The sequence below is a fragment of the Arvicola amphibius genome, chromosome 1 (genome assembly GCF_903992535.2).
Source record: "Arvicola amphibius chromosome 1, mArvAmp1.2, whole genome shotgun sequence".
In the NCBI taxonomy this organism is placed as follows: Eukaryota; Metazoa; Chordata; class Mammalia; order Rodentia; family Cricetidae; genus Arvicola; species Arvicola amphibius.
The window spans coordinates 38,272,472-38,293,132 of record NC_052047.1 but is presented as its reverse complement, the minus strand read 5'-3'; the positions used below and the strand labels follow the sequence as shown (position 1 = coordinate 38,293,132).

At 46.4% G+C, this 20,661-nt stretch overlaps 1 protein-coding gene across 1 annotated transcript in view; it reads left to right on the top strand.

The window, feature by feature from the left end:
* Tbc1d1 (TBC1 domain family member 1) overlaps positions 1–20,661 on the top strand; it is a 192,832-nt gene that overhangs the window by 148,097 nt on the left and 24,074 nt on the right. Inside the window, 3 exon segments of the mRNA XM_038344424.2 lie at positions 3,089–3,274; positions 8,150–8,311; positions 15,313–15,471. Coding sequence (XP_038200352.1) covers positions 3,089–3,274; positions 8,150–8,311; positions 15,313–15,471 — 507 coding nt within the window.

Sequence of the window (20,661 nt, the reverse complement as noted above, 5' to 3'; positions counted from 1 at the left end):
AAAACCATCTGGCCCTGGACTTCTTTTGATTGGGATACTTTTAATGACTACTTGTTTTTCAGTAGGGATTATAGCCCTGTTTTTTAAATTGGGCTATTTGTTAAATTTATTATCTGATTTTGATCTAACTTTGGTAAGTGGTACCTATCAAGAAAACTATCCATTTCTTTTAGATTTTTCAGTTAGGTGGAGTGCAGCCTTTCTTAAAGCATGTCCTTAGGATTTTCTGGATTTCTTTAGTATCTTTTGTTAGGCCCCCCCCTTCACCCCTAGTGTTGTTAATTTGGATCTTCTTTTTGTGTCTTTTAGTTAATTTGGATAAAGGTTTGTCAATATTACTGATTTTTTTTTTCTCAAAGAATCAACTCTGTTCCATTGAGTCTTTGTGTTGCTTTGTTGTTGCTGTTTCTATTTTTTTGATTTCAGGTCTGAGTTTGATTGTTTCTTGCCATCTACTCCAAAAGGTTTGATTTCTTTGTTCTAAATCTTTCAAATATGCTACTAAGTTACTAGCATGAGCGCTCTCCAGATTTTTAACATAACTTACCATTATGAACTTGTCTCTTAGAACTATCTTCATTGTATCTCATGTTTGAGTATGCTGGGTATTCATTTTCACCCAGTTCTTGAAAGTTTTAATTTCTTTCTTAATTTCTGTCATGACCCACTTTTTATTCAGTAGAGAGTTGTTCCTTTTCCATGAGTTTGTAGGTTTCCTGTTGTTGAAATCCAGCTTTAATCCATGGTGGTCAGATAGGGAACCGGGTGCTATGTCAGTCTTCTTGTATCTGTTGAGTCTTGCTTTGTATCAGAGTATTTGTTCAGTTTTGGATAAAGTCCCGTGAGGTACTGAGAAGAAGGTATATTCTTTTGTGTAATATGTTAGGTCCATTTAGTTTGTAACATCAGTCAGCTCCAATAATTTTCTATTTGACCTGTCTATTCATGAGAGAAGGCTTCCACTATCAGTGGGTATGGCTTAATATGTGATTTATGCTCTAGTGTTTCTTTTATGAATTTGGGTGTTTTTGTGCTTGGTGCATAGATGTTAGAATTATAGTGTCCTCTTGGTGGATTTTCCTTTGACGATGTCCTTCCCCATCTCTTCTGATTGGTTTTGGTTTGAAGTCTTTCATAAGACCTTATGAAAATCAGACAAGCTTATCTGTGTCCCCCAGCAAACTGCCTTGATTGCTTCCAAGTAGGCAAAGGCAGAGAACATTGGGAAGGGATTTATATCTTGAACCTTGGGTCATCGTCACCTCAAAATGGTGCTTGCAACCTTGCAGTTTTGAGAAAAACTGAAGTCACAACTGGTCCTTCATAGCCTCTGTAGACAGCTCCGGTCAGAAGCTGCACTGGACTTGAGACCAAGCAGCCTAAACTGCTAGGAGTATTTCTTGTTCCTGACCGAGTTACAGCCCAGTATTTTTAGTTCAGATGGGCAGGTTATTAGAAGAAATTAAGCATTCTGTGCTTCAGTGTGTGCTCAAGAATGTCATAGTAGGAAACTCAACTTCAAGAAAGGCAGTGACCATCCAGTACCAATGGCGGCTAGGGAAGCGAGAACGCAGGATTGTGTTGGAGCTGCCAGTCAGAACCGATTTTGTTTGGGTGATTTTAGGCCTAAGCTGCCTGTGAAGGGTGTTTCAGTCGCAGATCTTAAGACCCGTGTTCCTTAAGTTCAGTGTACCCAGTAGCTCCTGAAATGCTGCCTGTCATGTGGATCCAGCTGTTCAGGGACCTCTGTTGCCTGTTAGTGCTAGGCTCACAGTATCATGTGTAACAGGAACATAGTTTCTGCAGATAAAGGGATTTCCATTCATGAAATGCGAGGAGTTAAACAAAACACAGGTATTTAGAAACAGACGTGGGAACGTTGGAGGTTGAAGTTGCTTCTCATGGTAAGCAGGTGACTCCTGTGGAATCCCTGTATAGCTGCTTGCTTAGTCCATTGGTCTTTCTGGGCCTCAATTTCCTTTTCAGGCAATTGTGTATCTTCTACAGTTGTCCGGATGAGTGACTACCTGTGCAAATGCCCAGTACAGTGTCCTGCACTTGGGGATCTATTAACAGTGCTGGTTCTTATTGTCCCTAAGGACATTTAACTCTCTCAGAATATCTAACAGTGTGGCAGCGAGAATGCTTGTGTAAGCCAGGCTGCTGTGTTCCCATGCTGGTTCCCCTGCTGCCTAACTGGGTGACCCTGGGCAAGTCTCTCACACACCTATACCTTGTTTGTTTGTTGTTATTGGGGTTCTTCTAAATACACAACTAGAGAGTTTATAAAACTAAACTCTTGTCTTAGGGTGGCTGTATTAAATAAGTGGCTATAGAAACGTAGTAACAACTGTATGGTTGTTACTGAATAACCTCTGAAGGTTATTTAATCTTAAACCCTAAAAAGTGTTCTTAAACATTTTCCTAACCCCTCCAGCTTTCACTTCCTACTTAATGTGTCATTTGTTTCACGTTTGTGACTCATACATAAGGTATTGTGGTGAATATTAAAACATAATTTTTAAATTACATTGATCTGTTTGTTTGTGTGAGGGGCGGGACAAGCATGCATGTGCCACATCACTCCTGTGAAGGTCAGAGGACAACTTCAGGAGTCAGTTCTTTCCTTCCTTTTTGTGGGTCCAGGAGATCAAACCCGGGTTGCCAACCTTAGTGACACATACCTTTACCTCCTTTACCTGCTGAGATATCTTTGCTGGCCCCAGAAGATAAATTTTATATTTGCTGGTGTTGTGCCTTAGCCAATTGAGCAGAAATTTCTGAATTGATAAAGCACTGAATACATACTTTTTGTTGTTGAGAAAAACAGACCATTCCAAGACTGGTGGGAAGACACCAGTGACCTGAGTTCATTCCCAAGGACCCACACACAGGTGGAAGGAGAGAACCAATCCTCCATGTTGTGTCTCATGTACGCACGCACGCGCGCACACACACACACACACACACACACAGAGAGAGAGAGAGAGAGAGAGAGAGAGAGAGAGAGAGAGAGAGAGAGAGAGAGAGAGAGAGAGAATTTTAAAAGGAGAGAAATGCCATCTTGCCATGTTCTTTTCACTTACAGATTATTCCGAGCTGGGAGAGCTCCCTCCACGGTCCCCTTTAGAACCAGTGTGTGAAGATGGACCATTCGGCCCTGTACCAGAAGAAAAGAAGAGAACATCACGCGAGCTTCGAGAGCTGTGGAGAAAGGCTATTCTGCAACAGATACTGCTGCTCAGGATGGAGAAGGAGAATCAGAAGCTGCAAGGTTGGTTTGGAGTTGGAGCCAATCAGAACTGATGCTCTTAGTTGATCCTTTTGCATGGGGTTTACCCTTAAAAACAGCCGTCAGGATCAGTCTTGAAACAACAAGCGATGGATGCTCGTCCTGTCTGTTTACCTTTTTTTCTAAGTAGCACTGGGCCATTTACTCTCCAGACATTTAAAGGGAATCTTCCTGTGTTACGTATTCCTCCCTGGCATCGTAACTTCTGAAATATAAGCACCATTTAAGCTCTGACCCTCAGAAGTGGTTTGTGTGGATTGGTTGGTTGGTCTGCTTGTTGTGATGGTAGTTCTGTGGTGGGTTATGGGTTTTTGTTTTTATTTATTTTTTCCTTTTTTTATGCCCAGCCATAGTTTCTGCTAAGATATTGAGAATAAACTGATCCTATGTAAATCCTTAAGGTGTATAACTTCATTTTATGTGGTTGTTTAGTGATTTCCTGAAGAAAAAAAGTTATCTGAGCCTTACCTGTACAGATACCAACTGTAGGTGAACTTTCTCTGGACTGCTAGCACCAAAATAAAGACACAGAGACTTCTTATTCAGTATGAAAGATTTGCCTTAGCTAGGCTTATTCCCAACTGGCTCTTATAACTTCAATTAACCTGTTTATATTAATCTGCTTCTTACCTTTCTTTCTTCCATAGTGTACATCTTACTTGCTCCGTGTATCACCAGTGAATCCCACCTCTCTTCTTCACAGAGTTCCTCTCTCTTCCCAGAAGTCCTGCCTACCCTCCCCTGCCTAGCTATTGGCCATTTGTCTCTTTATTTAATAAATCAGAAGGTACTTTGGCAGCAACACATCTTCACAGTGTACAAAATGATTATCCCACTATAACCGATATTATCAAACTATGACAGGAACTTAGAAAGTTTAGGTTTTGTTTCCTGTTTCATTTCGAGACTTGACTCAATAGTTGCCCTTTTCAGAGTAGCTCATGCATTCACACATGTGTCCCCTGTGGGAAACAAGTGGGCTCTAGGGTGTAAAGCACTGCCTGGATTTGAAGTCCTAAAGGTTTTGAGTGGGAAGTCAAACACTCCTGCAGCAGGGGGTTCTCTCATAGTGACATTGCTTAAGGCAGTTGCAAAATTAGTGTGTTTCATTGAACATTATCCTTGGTCACAGGTTTTTGTCCTTTAATAAGGACCTCAAAGTTTGAATAAAGTTGAAAGTAACTAAGACACCAGATCTCATGGATAATCTCTCAGAATGTGTTGTGTCCCATGAGGCCCTGTTGGTTAGAACTCCATGGCTCTTCTTTGCTGGTGTCACAGTGAGTAGCTGTCTGTCATGACCAGGCCTCTGAGTTACAGCGGCACCAGATACCAGGCCTGCAGCTCCTGCTGCTGAGAAAGTGCAGACTGGTGCAGTGCCAAGTGATAAAGACTCAGCATCGTTAGGTTTGATCAGGAAGCAGTGAACTGAAGGAATAAACCCTGTTGATGGGACAGTAGTCCAACAGTGTTGTGTGATGTTTTACTCTTTTGGCTTTTTGGGGGGCCCACCACCCAGCTCCCAGATAAATCACACACGGAGGCTTATTATTATTCTTAGCTGTATGAATGCCAGACCATGCCTTGGCTTGTTTCTAACCAGCTTTTCTTTTCTTTTTTTTATTACTTAAAAAAATACTAATCCAAATTACCACTCCCTCCCCTCCTCCTAGTCCCCTCCCTCTCCCTCCACAGATCCCCCCGCTTCCAACCCTAAGGGAGTGCCATGCACCCCGGCCTGTGGAAAGTCCAAGGCCCTCCCTACTACATCTAGGTTGAGCAAGGTTTACATCCAAAGAGAACAGGATCCCATGAAGCCAGTACATGCAGTAGGGACACATCCCAGTATCACTATCAGTGGCCCCTCAGTCTGCCCAGCTGTCAACCCCCTTCAGGGGGGCTTCTAACCAGCTTTTCTTATCTTAAATTACCCCACTACATTTTGCCTCTGGGCCTTTATCTTTCTTACTTCTGTATGTCTTATTTTCCTTCTTACTCCATGGCTGACGGGGTGACTGGCCCCTGGTGTCCTCCTCTCCTGTTCTCTTGCTCCTCTCCTTCCTGTTTCTCCTCCTATTTGCTCTCTCTGCCTAGCAGCTATCCCTATCCTTGCTCCTGCCTTGCTATTGGCCATTCAATGCTTTATTAGACCATCAAGTGTTTTAGACAAGCAAAGAACCACAGCTTCACAGAGTTAAACAAGTACAGCATAAACAAAAGTAACACACCTGAAAATACTGCCCAACACAACAGTTGGAGCGATGCTTAGAAATGAAGCCAGTGCTTATTGCTGAGAGGATCGAAGCTAAGAGCAGCTTCTCCTGTCAGGATGCTCTAAGCTGTTGGAGTACAGGAAGGGCCACTTTGAATAGGTCAGTATTAAGCTTTTCCTGCTTTATTCTTACTCCTTTTTCCTTGTGTACTCTTAAAGGCAATTCTAAACGCAGGTATCTAAAAAACTTTTAAAGAGACAAAGAATATCCAAAGATGGCACTGAATTCCCTTTGTTGGCCATCTGCTACTGGGCGTGGGGCCTGCCCTTGAAAGTAGTCTGTATCTGCAGTGAGACTCTAGCAGAGAAAACTCATTTTTCATTTGCAAGTGGTTATAAGTTAGAGATAGCTTCGGGGGTGAAGGGGCTTTGTCCCCGTCTCTCAGCACTAGTGCCCATCTGGCGATGCCCACACAGGCCCTGTGCATGTGGCCACAGTTTCTGTGAGTTCATATGTGTAGTCCTGATGTGTTTAGAGGCCGTGTTTCTTTGATGCCCCCCCTAAGACTTTATGATCTTTCTTCCTCCTCTTTGTAAGGTTCCCTGAGCCCTAAGGGGAGGAAACTGATGGAGACACCCTGCTTAGAACCCAGTGGTGGGGGAGAGGGAGGGAAATGGGAGGCGGGGAGGAGGCGGAAATTTTTAATAAAAAAAAAATAAAGACAATTTAACTTATAAAAAACCATACCTAGAATTACTCAATAAATATTTATTGAATGTCTACTAGAAAAAAAAAGAAAGAAAATTCCAATTAAACATTGGCCTTTACTCAAGAATTCTGGGTGTTTGCTCTTACAAATACAGACTATGATGGTTTAAAAAAAAAGAGCCCAGTGGTCTGAACTCTCTCACCTTGTCTGCTTGTCTGGCTGTGGCTCTCTGTATTTGTTTCCATCTATTGGCAGAAGGAACTGTCTCTGATTAGCCAGGGCATTTATTTGTTTATTTTGATGTTTTTGGTTGGTTTTGTTTTATTTTATGGGCCGTGTGTGTGTGTGTGTGTGTGTGTATACATACATTATAGCTTCATACACACGAACACACACACACAGAGGCAGGGAGTACTCACGATAATAATAAATAAAAACATCTTATGGTCATAGCCTTACAAAGTGTGGCATCAGGTAAATAACAGCTATGTATTTGGAGATCTTTGTTGGCAACTGAAAAGGCAGAAATGCTTATTATGTGGGTTCTAACAGTGCTTTTCAGCCAGTCAAAATGAAAACAGAGGTATACCTGTGGAAGCAGCATGAGTCGGGCTGCCTCTTGGGAGTATTAGAAGTCATGACTATAATTGGTGAAGCAGAATCAGTATACCCCAAAAGCAGAGTGCGTGCTGCCTTGCCAGGGATGAGTAGGTGGATCAGCATGAGCAGCCGAGTGTGTGCGTGTTGCCTGAGTCATCTTGCCAGGGCTCTGATACAGCCTGACTGCTTTGCAGGTTTATTGGCAGTTCTTATTCTGGTGGTCTTGGAGTGTTACTGCTTGAGCTCATTCATCTTACCTCTGTACAGTCCAGAAAATGTTTGTCTTGTGGTCAAAATTAAATCAACTTGCTAAATTTAATATAGGAAGCATCAGTCCATTAGTTTGTGCTATACCTGTATTACTGAGAAATAATCAACAATAGCAAGCTGATTGCTTAAAATATTAAAATACTAAAGATATTTAGTAAGCTTGGTAGGAGTGACTGGGGAGGCAGAACTTTCTCGTTGACAGAGAAGCCAGGTCAGACAGGACCCAATCAGAAGGTGCACTGTGTACACGGAACCATTCATGCACTTCTCAAAGAAGTTGAAGTTGCAGGTGTGAGTGGTCCCTAAAATTGACCAGGATCCAAGCTGGCTTGCATGCTCTTGTTGAAAGAAAATAGAGGAGCCCACATGATAAAGACTTCCTCTCACTAAGCCTGCTTTCTGCTTTTTGAGTATATGATCCATATTAATTACTGCTCTGGAAACCTTCCATCCCAGAGCAGAGTTAACCCCACCGTCTCAGTCTGTCTGCGTTGTCGACACTTGGCAGCTGGGATTGTGGTTTTCTTAGGGACACGGAAAACTGGTGCTGATGTTGGGACTGATGCGTTGTCCTAGTTGGCTTTGGCTTTCTATTGCTGTGATAAAACACAAGAAAGAAAGAGAGAGAGAGAGAGAGAGGGAGGGAAAGAGAGAGAGAGAGAGAGAGGAGAGAGAGAGAGAGAGAGAGAGAGAGAGAGAGAGAGAGAGAGAGAGAGAGAGAGAAAGTCAATATGGAGAGGAAAGAGTTTATTTGATTTGTAGGCTACCGTCCATCACCAGAAAAACAAGGGCAGGAACTGAAGCCAAAGCCATGGAGAAATGCTTCCTTCACCTGCCTTGTTCAGCTACCTTTCTTACACAGCTTTCAGTCTCTGGATGGAGCACAGGTGGTCTGGCTAGAGAAACATCTTCACGTTTCTAAGAGAGGAAAGCAGGTGGCCTCAATGTGCCTGTGCTGTTGGTTGCCTGGGCTTGACCTCGCAGCAGTGGTGAGCAGGGGCCATGTGGAGTCCTCCGGCTAGCAGCCCTGGGGCCTCTACTCACCTACCCCCTCATCTCTTCCAGCCTCTGAGAATGATCTGCTGAACAAACGCCTGAAGCTTGATTATGAAGAAGTCACTCCTTGTCTTAAAGAAGTAACCACCGTGTGGGAAAAGATGCTTAGCACTCCAGGAAGATCCAAAATTAAATTTGACATGGAAAGAATGCACGCAGCTGTTGGGCAAGGTGAGTGTGACCTTCTGTGACTGTGAGAAGAGCAGAATGAAGGCATTTGCGAGCCTCATTTTTGTGACAGGCTGGCCTTTTCATCTTAGCTCACTGTGTTTCCAGATGTCTGATTGATTGATGTGGGTTCCACCACCATTCATGATCTTAATTACAGTAATGAAAATGCCCGGAAAACCAGGGACCAGTATGTTGACAGGAAAACCCAAGGCTTAGTTGCCTGTGAGCTGGATAAGTGATACGATAAATTAATTAGGAAACTAAAGAGAAACCACATGTGGTTTCTTGCTGGTTGGGTATGTTGGGGAACAACAGAGTGCTCAGCTCATCTCGCGGGGGTCTGGGTTTGGACCACATCCAGGTAAGCACTTTGTAGTGTGATCTTCAGCAAAGATAACCTCTCTCCGTGAGCCCCACTTGGTTTTTAAATTTGTTTAAAAAGTTGTATTTCATTTTTGATTACGTGTTTATTTGTGAGTCTGTCTATGTGAGTGCCCATGTATATGTGTGAGTCTGCATATGAGTGTCCACAGATGGCAGAGGCAGTGAGTCCCCAGAATCTGTCGTGTCAGTGCCCACAGGCGGCAGAGGCAGTGGGTGCGCAGAGTCTCCATGTCCATGTGAGTGTCCACACATGTCAGAGACAGTGGGTGACCAGAGTCTGTCCGTGTCCATGCCCACAGATGTCAGAGGCAGTGGGTGACCAGAGTCTGTCCGTGTCCATGCCCACAGATGTCAGAGGCAGTGGGTGACCAGAGTCTGTCCGTGTCCATGCCCACAGATGTCAGAGGCAGTGGGTGACCAGAGTCTGTCCGTGTCCATGCCCACAGATGTCAGAGGCAGTGGGTGACCAGAGTCTGTCCGTGTCCATGCCCACAGATGTCAGAGGCAGTGGGTGACCAGAGTCTGTCCGTGTCCATGCCCACAGATGTCAGAGGCAGTGGGTGACCAGAGTCTGTCCGTGTGAGTGCCCATAGGCGGCAGAGGCAGAGCTATGGACATCTACATGTTATGGAGATCAATCTCAGGCCCCTGTGAGAGCAGTAAATACTCTTAGGTACTGAGCATCTTTCCAGCTGTGAGCCTCAGCATGTACGTGTGTAAGGTGTGCCTGATGATGGCCAGCTGTGAGCCTCAGCGTGTATGTGTGTAAGGCGTGCCTGACAATGGTGGCTGTGAAGAATAGATGAACTGAAACCCTGGAGCATGGCGCCTGAGTCTGCTGTCCTAGATATGGGAGGAGGGAAGTGTGGGCGCCTTTCCCTGCCATCTGCCAGCCCGAACTTGCTTTGTCCTGCAGAGGTGAGCACATAGCTTGAAATGAAGTCTGGAAATGGTTCTAGGAATTTGTCACAAAATTTGTTTTTTGTCTCAAAAAAAATGTGTCTGTCCTTTGTCATTATGTTTCTCATTTTTTTAACTTACTAGGTTGACATGCTAAGTAACAGGTTTTGCCATTTCCATGACTATGTGTCATTGACCTTGTTTCCAAATGTTTCTCTCTCCATCCCTCTGCCCCTGCCTCTCTCTCATTTTGTTTTGGTCTGATTTATTGTAACTCCCTATGTTTCAGTAAACAGTATGATTTCTCTTGGTTAGCACTGGTGTGAGTGGGAGCCTTCTGAGAGTAATCTGTTTTACTTAGTGCTCCTGAGCTCGGCTCCATCTAGTTCTGAATACCCAGGATCTGAATGAGGGCTGCAGACACAGATACAGTGCAGGGTTTCCTGTGGTTGTGTAGTAGGAAGCAACGCGCATGTGTTACTCATGCTAAGAGGGCCAATAGGACTAAGCAGTTTTCTACCATGGTCATTTTCTTTTAATAAAGATTTTTTATTTTTATTTCTATGTGTATGGATTTTTGCATGTAAGTATGTCTGTATACCATGTGCATGTTTAGTGTGCAAGTAGATCAGAAGAGGATGTCAGATCCCCAGAACTGGAGTTATAGACAGTTGTGAGCCACCATATAGGTGCTGGGAATCGAACCCAGATACGCTGAAAGAGTGGTCAGTGTCTTTGGGCTGAGCTGTAAGTCCATCCCTTTTAGACATCCTTAAAAACCATCTACTGTGCTGGGGAGAAAACTCAGTGGATAGAACTCTCTCTCTGTAGTGTAGAGCTGCGGGCAGGCCTGCTTTTCATCCCACCCGGCTCCCGCAGAGCTAGCTTAGCCCCGGAAATAACAACACACGAACTGTATTCATTTAAACACTGCCTAGCCCATTAGTTTCAGCCTCTTATTAGCTAATTCTCACATATCTTGCTTTAACCCATATCTAATAATCTATGTAGCACCACGAGGTGGTGGCTTACCAGGAAGATTCTAGCGTACGTCCATCTTGGGCCAGAGTTTCATCGCATCTGACCCAGAGAGGAGAGGCATGGCGATGGCCCTAGGTGTCTGCCTCACTCCCAGCATCCTGTTCTGTCTACTCCACCCACCTAAATCCTGCCCTATCAAAAAGCCAAGGCAGTTTCTTTATTAACCAATGAGAGTCCTCCATCATCTGTGCCAGTGAAAGACTGGGAGTTCACATCCCCAGAACCCATGTAAAACTTAGGTGGTAACTACCCATAAGTCCAGCACTCAGGAGGCAGAGACCAGGGATTCCCTAGGAAGGCTGACTAGCTAGACCAGTCAGACCTCCAGATTCAGTGAGCAACCTTGACTCCAAAGCTAAATGGAGAGCGATTGAGGAAGACCCTTGATGCCAGCTTTTGTGGTATGCACAAACACGTACCATGACCCCACACATTCAAACAAACTCATGCAGATAGATTGAATAATTAAACAAAACCGTTTGCTGGGCTTTAACCAGCAGGTGTCCTAGTGCTCGTGGGTAGTTACTGCTAGTTTTGACCTTCCCTTCATACGAATTAAGGAGACTTGGGTGATGGTGGCCTTAGGCCCTCAGCTTGCAGGAATTCTCATCACCATGCCCAGCTGCATTTGGTTGAGCCATGCCTCAGAGCTCTGTTCTCAAGTTCCCTGTGTGTGGGGGATAGGACTGGAGGCGTGTCCTACACAGCTTTCCGTGTGGTCCTGGGTAGGAGTCTGCACTTCTGCCTCCTGACTGGCAGCAGGGGAAGCCTGGCCCAAGCTGTCACTCTTGCATGGTCCTGCAGTGCTGATGGATTTGGCACCAGTTGTGGCTGCTGCATTGTGACCTTCATGGTGTGTGGTCACAGATGGCTGTTTTGAAAAGTTAGGAAGCAGAAATGAGTGCACCATCTTTCCCTTCTTACAGTTAGCTAGGTGACATGCTGAACTGGTACCTCAGCAGCAGTAGCCTGCCCTCTGGCAGCTGCTCCAAATATTTGAGCAACTCAGAGGCCTTGCAAACCTGGGCATTTATTTCCTTTTCCATGTGGTGAGGGGATGATGGGCTCCAGGTATCTGGACCCTGTGACCTAGAGTAGAGCAGGGTTATGAGGCACATCATAGATTGTCATAGATTGTGGTAAGCCAGGTCTGGTCTGAAATTCCTTTGACTTCTCTGATTTGGTCATTCCCTGAAGGAATGTAAACAGTCAGAGGCTCCGTCATCCAGTTTCAACACGCAAAGACTTAGCAACTTCAAACAAACGACCACTGCTCATCCCAGCCTCAGACTTTTTAAATAATACTAAACCAAAACCTTGACTTTGACCTTCCAAGCAGAGGCGACTGTGAAACAGAGGACAGTCTTTGTGTAACTGATGAGGCTTTTCCTCCAAGTAGGGACTTAGAAATTTTTCCAAGTTAACATGAGATGGGAGTAGCAGGATTAAGGAGTCAACTTGGGAAAAGAATTCTGCGGAATATTAAGTAACTCAAAGTTTGATGGGCCTCAGATGACTTCTTGAAAGACAGCAAAGTTCAGAATCCTAGAAGCAAATAGCTGTGTCTCTCAGTATGTTAGTGTGAAGTGGCCATAAGCAATCTGCAGAATGGGTCAGATGCAAACTCCACTTACCTTTGACCCAGCAATGCAATTCCCAGAAACTTATTCTAGAAATTAATCAGCCACAGATTGCTACGATAAGAATGCTTATTCTATTTTTTTTTTTTTTTTAGTAGCTGAAACCAAAACAAAGTGGCCCAGCCATGTGACCATCCATGCATCTTCCCGGGAAACAGCCCAGTGGGCGTTTCCACATGTGAGGGGAGGACAGCACTCGGTCTCACAGTTGGTCTCTCACACAGACATCCTGGCGATGCGTTCGCTGATGTCTAGGTTAGAGGTGGGTGAGTGCGCCTCCTGGGCCATCGGGCACAGCATCCTGGCTAGCTCTTGTCCTGATAGAATGAGCGGCAGGGGTTCTCCTCCCACCTTCTGAAGCTTTCTGTTGTGAGTGTTGGAAGTATAGGTCCACCCTGGTTATGAGTGGGGTTTTTGCTTTTCGTCTTATATGTTTGCATTTTCCCTTTATAGCAGTAAGCATATATTAGTTTCACATTGGTGAAATAGTTATTCACATAGCTGGGTGAACAGTCTCTTGCTTAGCCAGAATTCCCTGCCTGCTGGCCTTCTATGACCAGGTTTCCTCTTGAGCTTAGGAGAAAGCAGAACTGAGCCTGGGGGAAGATGTTCCAGGACATTCTGAGCAAAAGCACAGGGTCTGACTGAATGACTTTGCTTTCTGTCTCGGATTTGGCTAATCCTGCAGTATGTATCTGGTGCTCACTGGTAGCATGACCAGTATTCTCTTCCTCCCCAAAATAAATCCCGATAAGATAAGGGGAATGATTTAGGAATAAGAGGAAACTGGACATCTCCTAATTGGGAAGAATTTCCAGTCTGCCAGAAAGTATTTGGTGAAAAAGCCCCTCTATAAATTACTCATCATGCTGACTATGATCTTGTTCACTGTTTGCTTTTAGTCGGAGTTTGAAGTATTACAGGTTTGCTGTGTGTGTGTGTGTGTGTGTGTGTGTGTGTGTGTGTGTGTGTGTGCGCGCGCGCGCATCTAAGGCAGACCTGAGCAGGATGGTAAGCAAAGAAAAAAGAGTAGTACTGATGTAAGAAAGCAGCCATTAGGTTCCTGTTGCTGGCGCAGTAAAATAACTACAGACTCGGTGGCTAAAACAACACAAGTTAGCCAGGGAGCGGGTCCAGGGGATAGACGTTTGTGCGCAGGCCTGATGACCTGAGTTCAGTCTCTGGGTTCCTCAGAGTGGAAGGAGAGAACCAGCTCTTGAGAACTGTCTTCTGACTGCTACACAGCATGGTGGCACATGTGTGCCTACACTTACACACACCCAAAGGTTTTCTTTAAAATAAGTTTCAAGACCTGTACACATTCAAGACACACAAAATTCCATTATGGGGAAGGGGAAGTGAACATGAAATCCCACCCCTAACCAACATGCATTGACAGCTGCTGGCACAGGAAAAATCAGTTTTCTCTAACAGTATGGCAAATTCCAGGCCAGGCCCCATGCTCTGAAGTAGTTGACCAATGCAAAACACACTCCATAGGTTTAGAGAGGTTTTTTTGTGTGTGTTTGTTTTGGCTTGGGTTTTTTTTTTTTTTCTTGTTTGATTTCAGAGAAAGAAAGGTAAAACACACATTTTTTTTTCTCGCTCACAGTTCTGCAATCCCAAGTCCAGATGTCAACCCCACTGTACCTGGCTTTTCCAGCTTTTGCTGACTATAGCATTTTTTTAAAGATTTATTTATTTATTATGTATACAGTGTTCTGCCTACATGCATGCTGGCAGGCCAGAAGAGGGCACCGTAGATCTCACTGTAGGTGGTGGTGGCTGGGAATTGAACTCTGGACCCCTGGAGGAGCAGGCAGTGCTCTTAAACACTGAGCCATCTCTCCAGCCCCCAGCTGTAGTGTTTCTTGACAGAAACTCTCCTCTGCTTCCATGGGCACACTGGCTTCTCTTTTCAGCTCCTTCTCTGGGTGCTGCTGTCAGGCCTCAAGGTACAGAGTTGCAATTATAGTGAGGATGTCATAAGTCCTGGCTTTAGGTACATCTACAGAAACAAAGCCACTAGAGGTTCCGGGATTAGGAAGTGGATCCTGCTCAGAGTCATCAAGTTAATGCTGAGATAAACATTCAGAGGATGTGTGGGATGCAGTCACTTAGGCCTTCCTTGCGTTTCTCCCAAGCTGATATACAGGGTGGGGAAAAAACCAACAACTGTCCAGGTACCCTGACCCCCCTCAAGATAACTTCCTTCTGGTTGGTTCTCTTTCCTTTTCCTTCCTCTTGGCTTGCACGCCAGCGGCTGTGAGATCTTGATCGCTGAGATACACGGAGCCGCTCGCTTTCACCTGAGCTCTATCTCACTTTGATTCACTTCCTTTTCTGAGACATCGTGTCCCTCTTTCATTTCTTAGAGCATTGTTAGTTGGCTGTAGGCAGGGTGGGGATTTCTGCCATACTCACAGGTTTGTCCTTTGCAGAGTACGACCTGCTCAGATCATAATGTATCTTTTGGAAGGTGAAAGACAAGGAGGGCTAAAGGGAGGGGAAGGTGAGAGGTGGGAGGGATGTAGGGGAAAACGCAACACTTTTTCTGTTGCTTCCTGTGCAGTTAATTCATAATGAAACAAGAATTTCATTCACTGGAGACTAGGGGGATGGCGCAGTCAGTAAGGAGTGGTCTCACAAGCGTGAGGACCTCAGTTTGGTTCCCAGAACCCATGTCAAAGCTGGGAGTGACCACACGTGGTTGTAATCCCAACTAAAGCAGGGATGGGCAGATGCCTGGGGCTTCCTGGCCAGTTTAGCCTACTTGGGTAATGCAGCCCAGTGAGTGATCCCGTCTCTGAATAAAGTGGATGGTGCACCTAAGGAACAGCACCCGAGGGTGTCTTCTGCCCTCCACATGCATGTGTACCATACACACGTGCCCCTGCACATGGATAGGCATGTATACTCACAAAGAACACACACTACACACGGATTTGCAGCAACAAGAAAGGACACAGTTCATTTTTTATCTATGATCGAATTCTGTGCATAAAGTCTGATTTAACATTTTCTACTCTGCTAAAGGTGTGCCACGCCATCACCGGGGTGAGATCTGGAAATTCCTAGCCGAGCAGTTTCTCCTTAGACATCCACTTCCCAGTAAACAGCAACCAAAGGATGTGCCCTACAAAGAACTCCTGAAGAAACTGACCTCCCAGCAGCACGCCATTCTCATCGACCTCGGTGAGTCTGACCTCCCCCTGGAGACAAGAGGGGATGTTCCACACTTGAGAAATCTGGAGAGGTGGTCAGGTCGTTTAGTGATCTGTAATTGAGTGCTGAGACTTCATTTCAAAACCCTGCAGTGGTCACAGACATCCTCTGAGAGGGCATAAGTATCTCCCTTTCTGCATGGTGGCTGGCTTGTTCTGCTTGGCATGTTCTGGGGCATGGAGAAGGGTAAGTGGTCATTAAGGATGTAGAGACATAATTCTGCTTTAGTTCAGTAATTCGTATTTCCAGCGATGGTTTGCGGCCCTCTGAAGAAGCATCCTGGGAAACACACTGGCTTGGTTTAGTTACAGGAGAAACACACTGGCTTGGTTTAGTTACAGGAGAAACACACTAGTTTGGTTTAGTTTCAGAGAAATGCACTGGCTTGGTTTTGTTTTAGGAGCATCCCCTAAACTGTGGTGTGTAAACAGAACTCATCAGAAAAGCTGTAGAAAGCTGTGTGTTTGCATTTTCATCTTGGAAAGTGGACAGTGCCTTGTTTCTGGAATAGCTTTTAAAACACAAGAAGGAAGCAGTGTGCTGGATGTCTTTGCAGTTGCCATGGGGAAGACCTCACTGACTTAGAATGGAATTACGTTGAACAAGAGACGCTCTGACTACTGGTGGCTAAATGGGTAGAGGTGGCTGGGTGCCCTCTCTGCCCTCTCACAAGGCCTGTCTCTGCTGCGGGGTGCTGGCTCCATGGCTGCAGCTCGTTTACTGCTGGTGGAGCATGTGGTCCTGCTTCCAGAGTGCAGTTCTGGGTGCCGAGGCCGTCTGTGCCCCTCTACCCCCAGGTCCCTGTCTTTGCTCAGGGCACTGCAGTGGCCCCGTTCTATGGTACTTCCCTTGCTGCAGCCACAGTGGAGAAGGTGGGCTGAGTCAGCAGGAGTCAGTTTCAAGCCATACACTTTATACTTCCATACAATCTTCAGGCTACTCTGTAGTACTGGCTTTAAATGTCATCGTTCACATTACACACAGATAAGTACACAGAGAGGTCCTATAACCTGGATAAAATATTATTCCAATAAGCAGTGTGACATGACAACTTTGTTCCCTCCTGACCCCTGGTTCTGCTCGGTAGGACACAACGGTCCATGGCTGCACGTGGGCTGTATTACAGTACACTCTCAACCCCAAGGACAGTGCCCCACACATAGTAGGTACTTGTATCTTTCTACCACGTCAGTTGGGAGGCACACTCACACACCTCCCTCCTCCTCTCTGGGAACCTGACCCTCTGTCCTCAGAAATGAGGAAACTGACATTGAGCAATCAAGTCACATGGTCGTCAGAGCATGGTACTGGACCTGCTCCCTATCATTCTGCCATCCCTAAGACTGCCAAGCCCAGTAGGCTCCATGTTGCCAAGAAGATGCTAGGCAGGTAAAGGGTGATGCTGACAGGCATAACAGGCCTCCAGTCAAAGCCCATCTGGTACGGTGGCTGTACGTTGGCAGGTAAGTAACAGAAACAGTGACATCGTGTCCCCATCATGTGACATGAGCTGAAGTGGGATAGGAGTGTGACAGGGAGTATGCAGATCACCTCTCTCCTGCCTTCCCCCTCCTTCATAGCTTGGGGGGAGGAGAGGAAATGGGGGCGAGACTTCCCTCCCTGTTCTGCATTTTGTTCCATTGACTTCCTGTCTGCGTGGCCCTCACTCTTCCTGAGCATGGTCAGCCCTCTGCCTCAGACTGCTTGAATGGCACCACTTTTCTGCAGAAAGAGCATGAAGTCCAGCTTGGCCACACGCCCCCGCCCCCACCCCCACCCCACCAGCCAGGCCTCGCCCTAGGAAGTAGTGTTTGTCTGAACCCAAGCTCAGTGGCCTCTCCCCTAGAAAACAGCCTGATTCACATCCTCCCTGCCCCTGCTCGGGCCCCACCCTCTCCCTTCTGCTCCCAAGGCCAGCTACACCCAGCCCCCACAGTGGTGACCCTTCTCTTTCCTGACCTCGGGCCCAGTGCTTGCCTGGTCTCCACTTTGGATGACCTCCAGACCTCCTCCCAAGGGTCTAAAGAACCTCTATTTGCAGTAATCCGTGTCCCAAGTTACCTCCACCAGGCTCCTAGTGATCCAGGGATTCTGCCAGCATTAGCTCTTGTCCCTGTGTGAACCAGAAATCCTGGTTGCTGGCCCAGACCCAAAATTGGAGCGGGTGCCCTTCTTCGGGGCTCTAGCTCTGCTGTGAGTTGACATCAAGTAGGCTTGGCCCAGAAGGCCTCCAGCTCTGGCCACTGTCCCAACCAGCAGGACACGCCAGAGCTCACCTCACCCCACTGGCTCTTGTTGAGCCCATGCTGTGTACTTTGTATGCACAGTGGCAGTCTCTGGGCCCAGGGAAGGTGTGTGCTATAGAGTGACATCAAAGTGGCTTTCCTATACTGGCCAGAAGAAAAAGCATCATTGATGGGAAGTATTTGGCTTTTCATGGGTTTGTTTTCCTGTCTCTTGCTTTATTTTATGAAACCGGGCCTTTTGCTTAAACAGCTTTTTGCAAGATTTGTTCCTTCAAGGAGTAAAAATAGTCAACCTTACAGTTTAGTCGTGTTCTCTAGTTTATAAAGTGTGATTTCAGATGTGGCCTGACTTCACCTCTGCATGGCCTGCTTCAGACTGTGCAGTTAGTTTACTGTGGAAGCAAGAGCTGGGGCAGCACTTTGACAGGCTCTGTGCAGAGTCCTTCGTCTTTGTGCCTCATGGCCTGACTTCCTAGCTCTGCTTACTGCTTCTTTATGTGTCGCCTGGCCTTTCCTTCAGCACAGACCACAGCCAGCCCGGAGAAAGCTGCCAGGCTTAGCAGGTGTCACCCTGGCTCCAGCTCCATCTTCTGGCCTGACCTCCTGATGACAATAGCCTTTCTCCTCAGCTCTGTGACTCTCCATCCTGGGTGGATAACATGGAATACCAAGACCCTGCCTTTGTGTCTGGGGCTTCTGTTCACTTCTGGCTGCTGATGGGGGTTCCAAACGTTTTCCCTGGTACCCATCCTGCACATCAGCAATTATCTGTCTCTGCCAGTGACTCTGCGCAGCCTCTCCTGTGATGGGGGTGAGATGGGGGACAGGGGCTTGGTAGAAAGAACACAACCCAGTCCAGAGACACAGAAACACCATTGAGTCAGAGCAGGAGTTGGAACTGCCCCTCCCTTCTCTGTATCAAGTCCTTGCAGTCTTGTTACCGTATATGAAATGACTCCGTGAGGGTCCCATGAGTCTCTCGGTGGGTTCCAGTTCTTTGCTCTTCTTTTCCTGAGTCGGGATCTCACTGTGTGATCCAAACCCCAAGTCCCCCTGCCTACATCCCCATTGCCTCAGTTGCAGGTGTGCCACCATTTCTGATCTCAGAAACGTTGGCGGGATTCTTAGAGACGCTTCCTCTGTGAAACCCAGGCGTGGCAGGGTTGCCTGTGCTGGCGGGGGTGGGGGAGGGGAGGCAGAGCACATCCATCAGAGCCACTCGGGCACAGGGTCAGGCTAGGTACTGTCATGGGCTTTCTTTCCGCTTAATGTGTTTTAACCGGAGGCCTCAAACCTGAGGCAGAATTTTCGCTGCTTTTTTTTTTTTAATTCATCAAAGATGAGCAGGTCTTTATTGCTAACTGAGGGGTACAGTAAAACAGGTGAAAAACCTTGATGGCAAAAGACGGAAATATGCCTAGAATTTGTTCTGCAGCCACACTAGCCTGTGTGTCCAGCCTGAGACTGGACTCTGTTCTGTGGAAATCAGTTAAACATCACAGTTCTAGAGGGTAATAAATTCCTGCTCCAACAACGTCACGAATTATTCGGAAGAGTGTGTGCTAATGACATTATCGAGATCTCAGCATGAACTCACTTTGTTTGGTCATTCTAAATATGCCCTGGGTGACTGTTAGTGTCAGCTCTCAACCCCGCAGAATCTGAAGTCACCTGGGAGACTAGCCTCTGGGCAGGGTGGTTATCTTGATTATGACTAAGCGATGTGGGAAGATCTGTCTGTCTAAGTTGTGAGGGAGGGCATTCCCTGGGCAGGGCATTCTGGACTGTGTGGAGAGCAGAAGACAGCTCAACACTAGCACGGATGCACTCACTGCTCTTTTCTGACGTCGGATGTAATGTGGCCAGCTGCTCCCAGTGCCTGCCGCCTTGACTTCCCTCAGCTGCGAACTCAGATAAATCCTCTCTCAAGCTGCTGTGTCAGATTATGCTATCGCAGCAGCGGCGGTGGTGGCGGCAAGCACTGAGCCAGCCTGTCACCACACGGCGAGGAAACAGTGTGAATGATAAATAAGTAAAGCGGAGTACGATTTTCTTCCTTTCCCGCACCCTTCCAGTCAGCCGATGGTCTCCAGAAACTTCTCAGTGGCCATCTCCTCCCAATGCCTCAAAAGACCTCTGGGGTTTAGTTTTCAGTGCCAAGACTCCCACCATATCTGGTAGGTAGTGGGTTGGCACAGGTGCTCACATGCAGAGCCCCGCGAGCTAGTCCCAGGAATCATGCTAACTCCAGTGCCTCTGGACACTTAGGCACTTAGGACAGAGCACACGTGCCGGCTGCTGCACTTGCAAAGGGTCTTCTTGAGCACCTAGATGTGCCGTGCCCTGTAGGAAGCTCATTGGAGTGGGAGGGCACACAGGGCCCAAATCTGATGTCCTGCTCTATCACTTTCCACCTGTGCCTTTGACACAGGGTCTCTCTGGTGTCCAGCAAGCCCTCCTGACTCCATCCACCCGCAGTGCTGGAATTACAGGCATGCTTGTGACCACATTTGCTACTTAGGTGGATTCTGGGGGTTTGAGCTCTGTTTTCTGTATTCATGCAGCAAGTGCTATTACCCACCGAGTCATCTCCCTAGTCCAGGAGTTTCTTTGTGCCCATCTCACAGTTTCCAACTACTTTTTTTTTTTTTTTTTTTTTTTTTTTTTTTGGTCTATGAAGGTAGGCTGCTTCTCCTTTAGCAGAAATTGAAGGGGCCCGCAGTTTTCTACCAAGTCTCATGGTAAATTATAACGTATAGTTTACTAAAGAAGGAGGTCTTATTCCGATGGGTTTGTGCAAGGACACCTCAGTTTCTTACTCTCCTCTGGCAGGATCTTCTAGAGCCAGTGGTATGCCTGCGGGTTATTGTGCCAGGCTCGTTGAGACTTGGCCCTGGACTTTCATTCTATTATT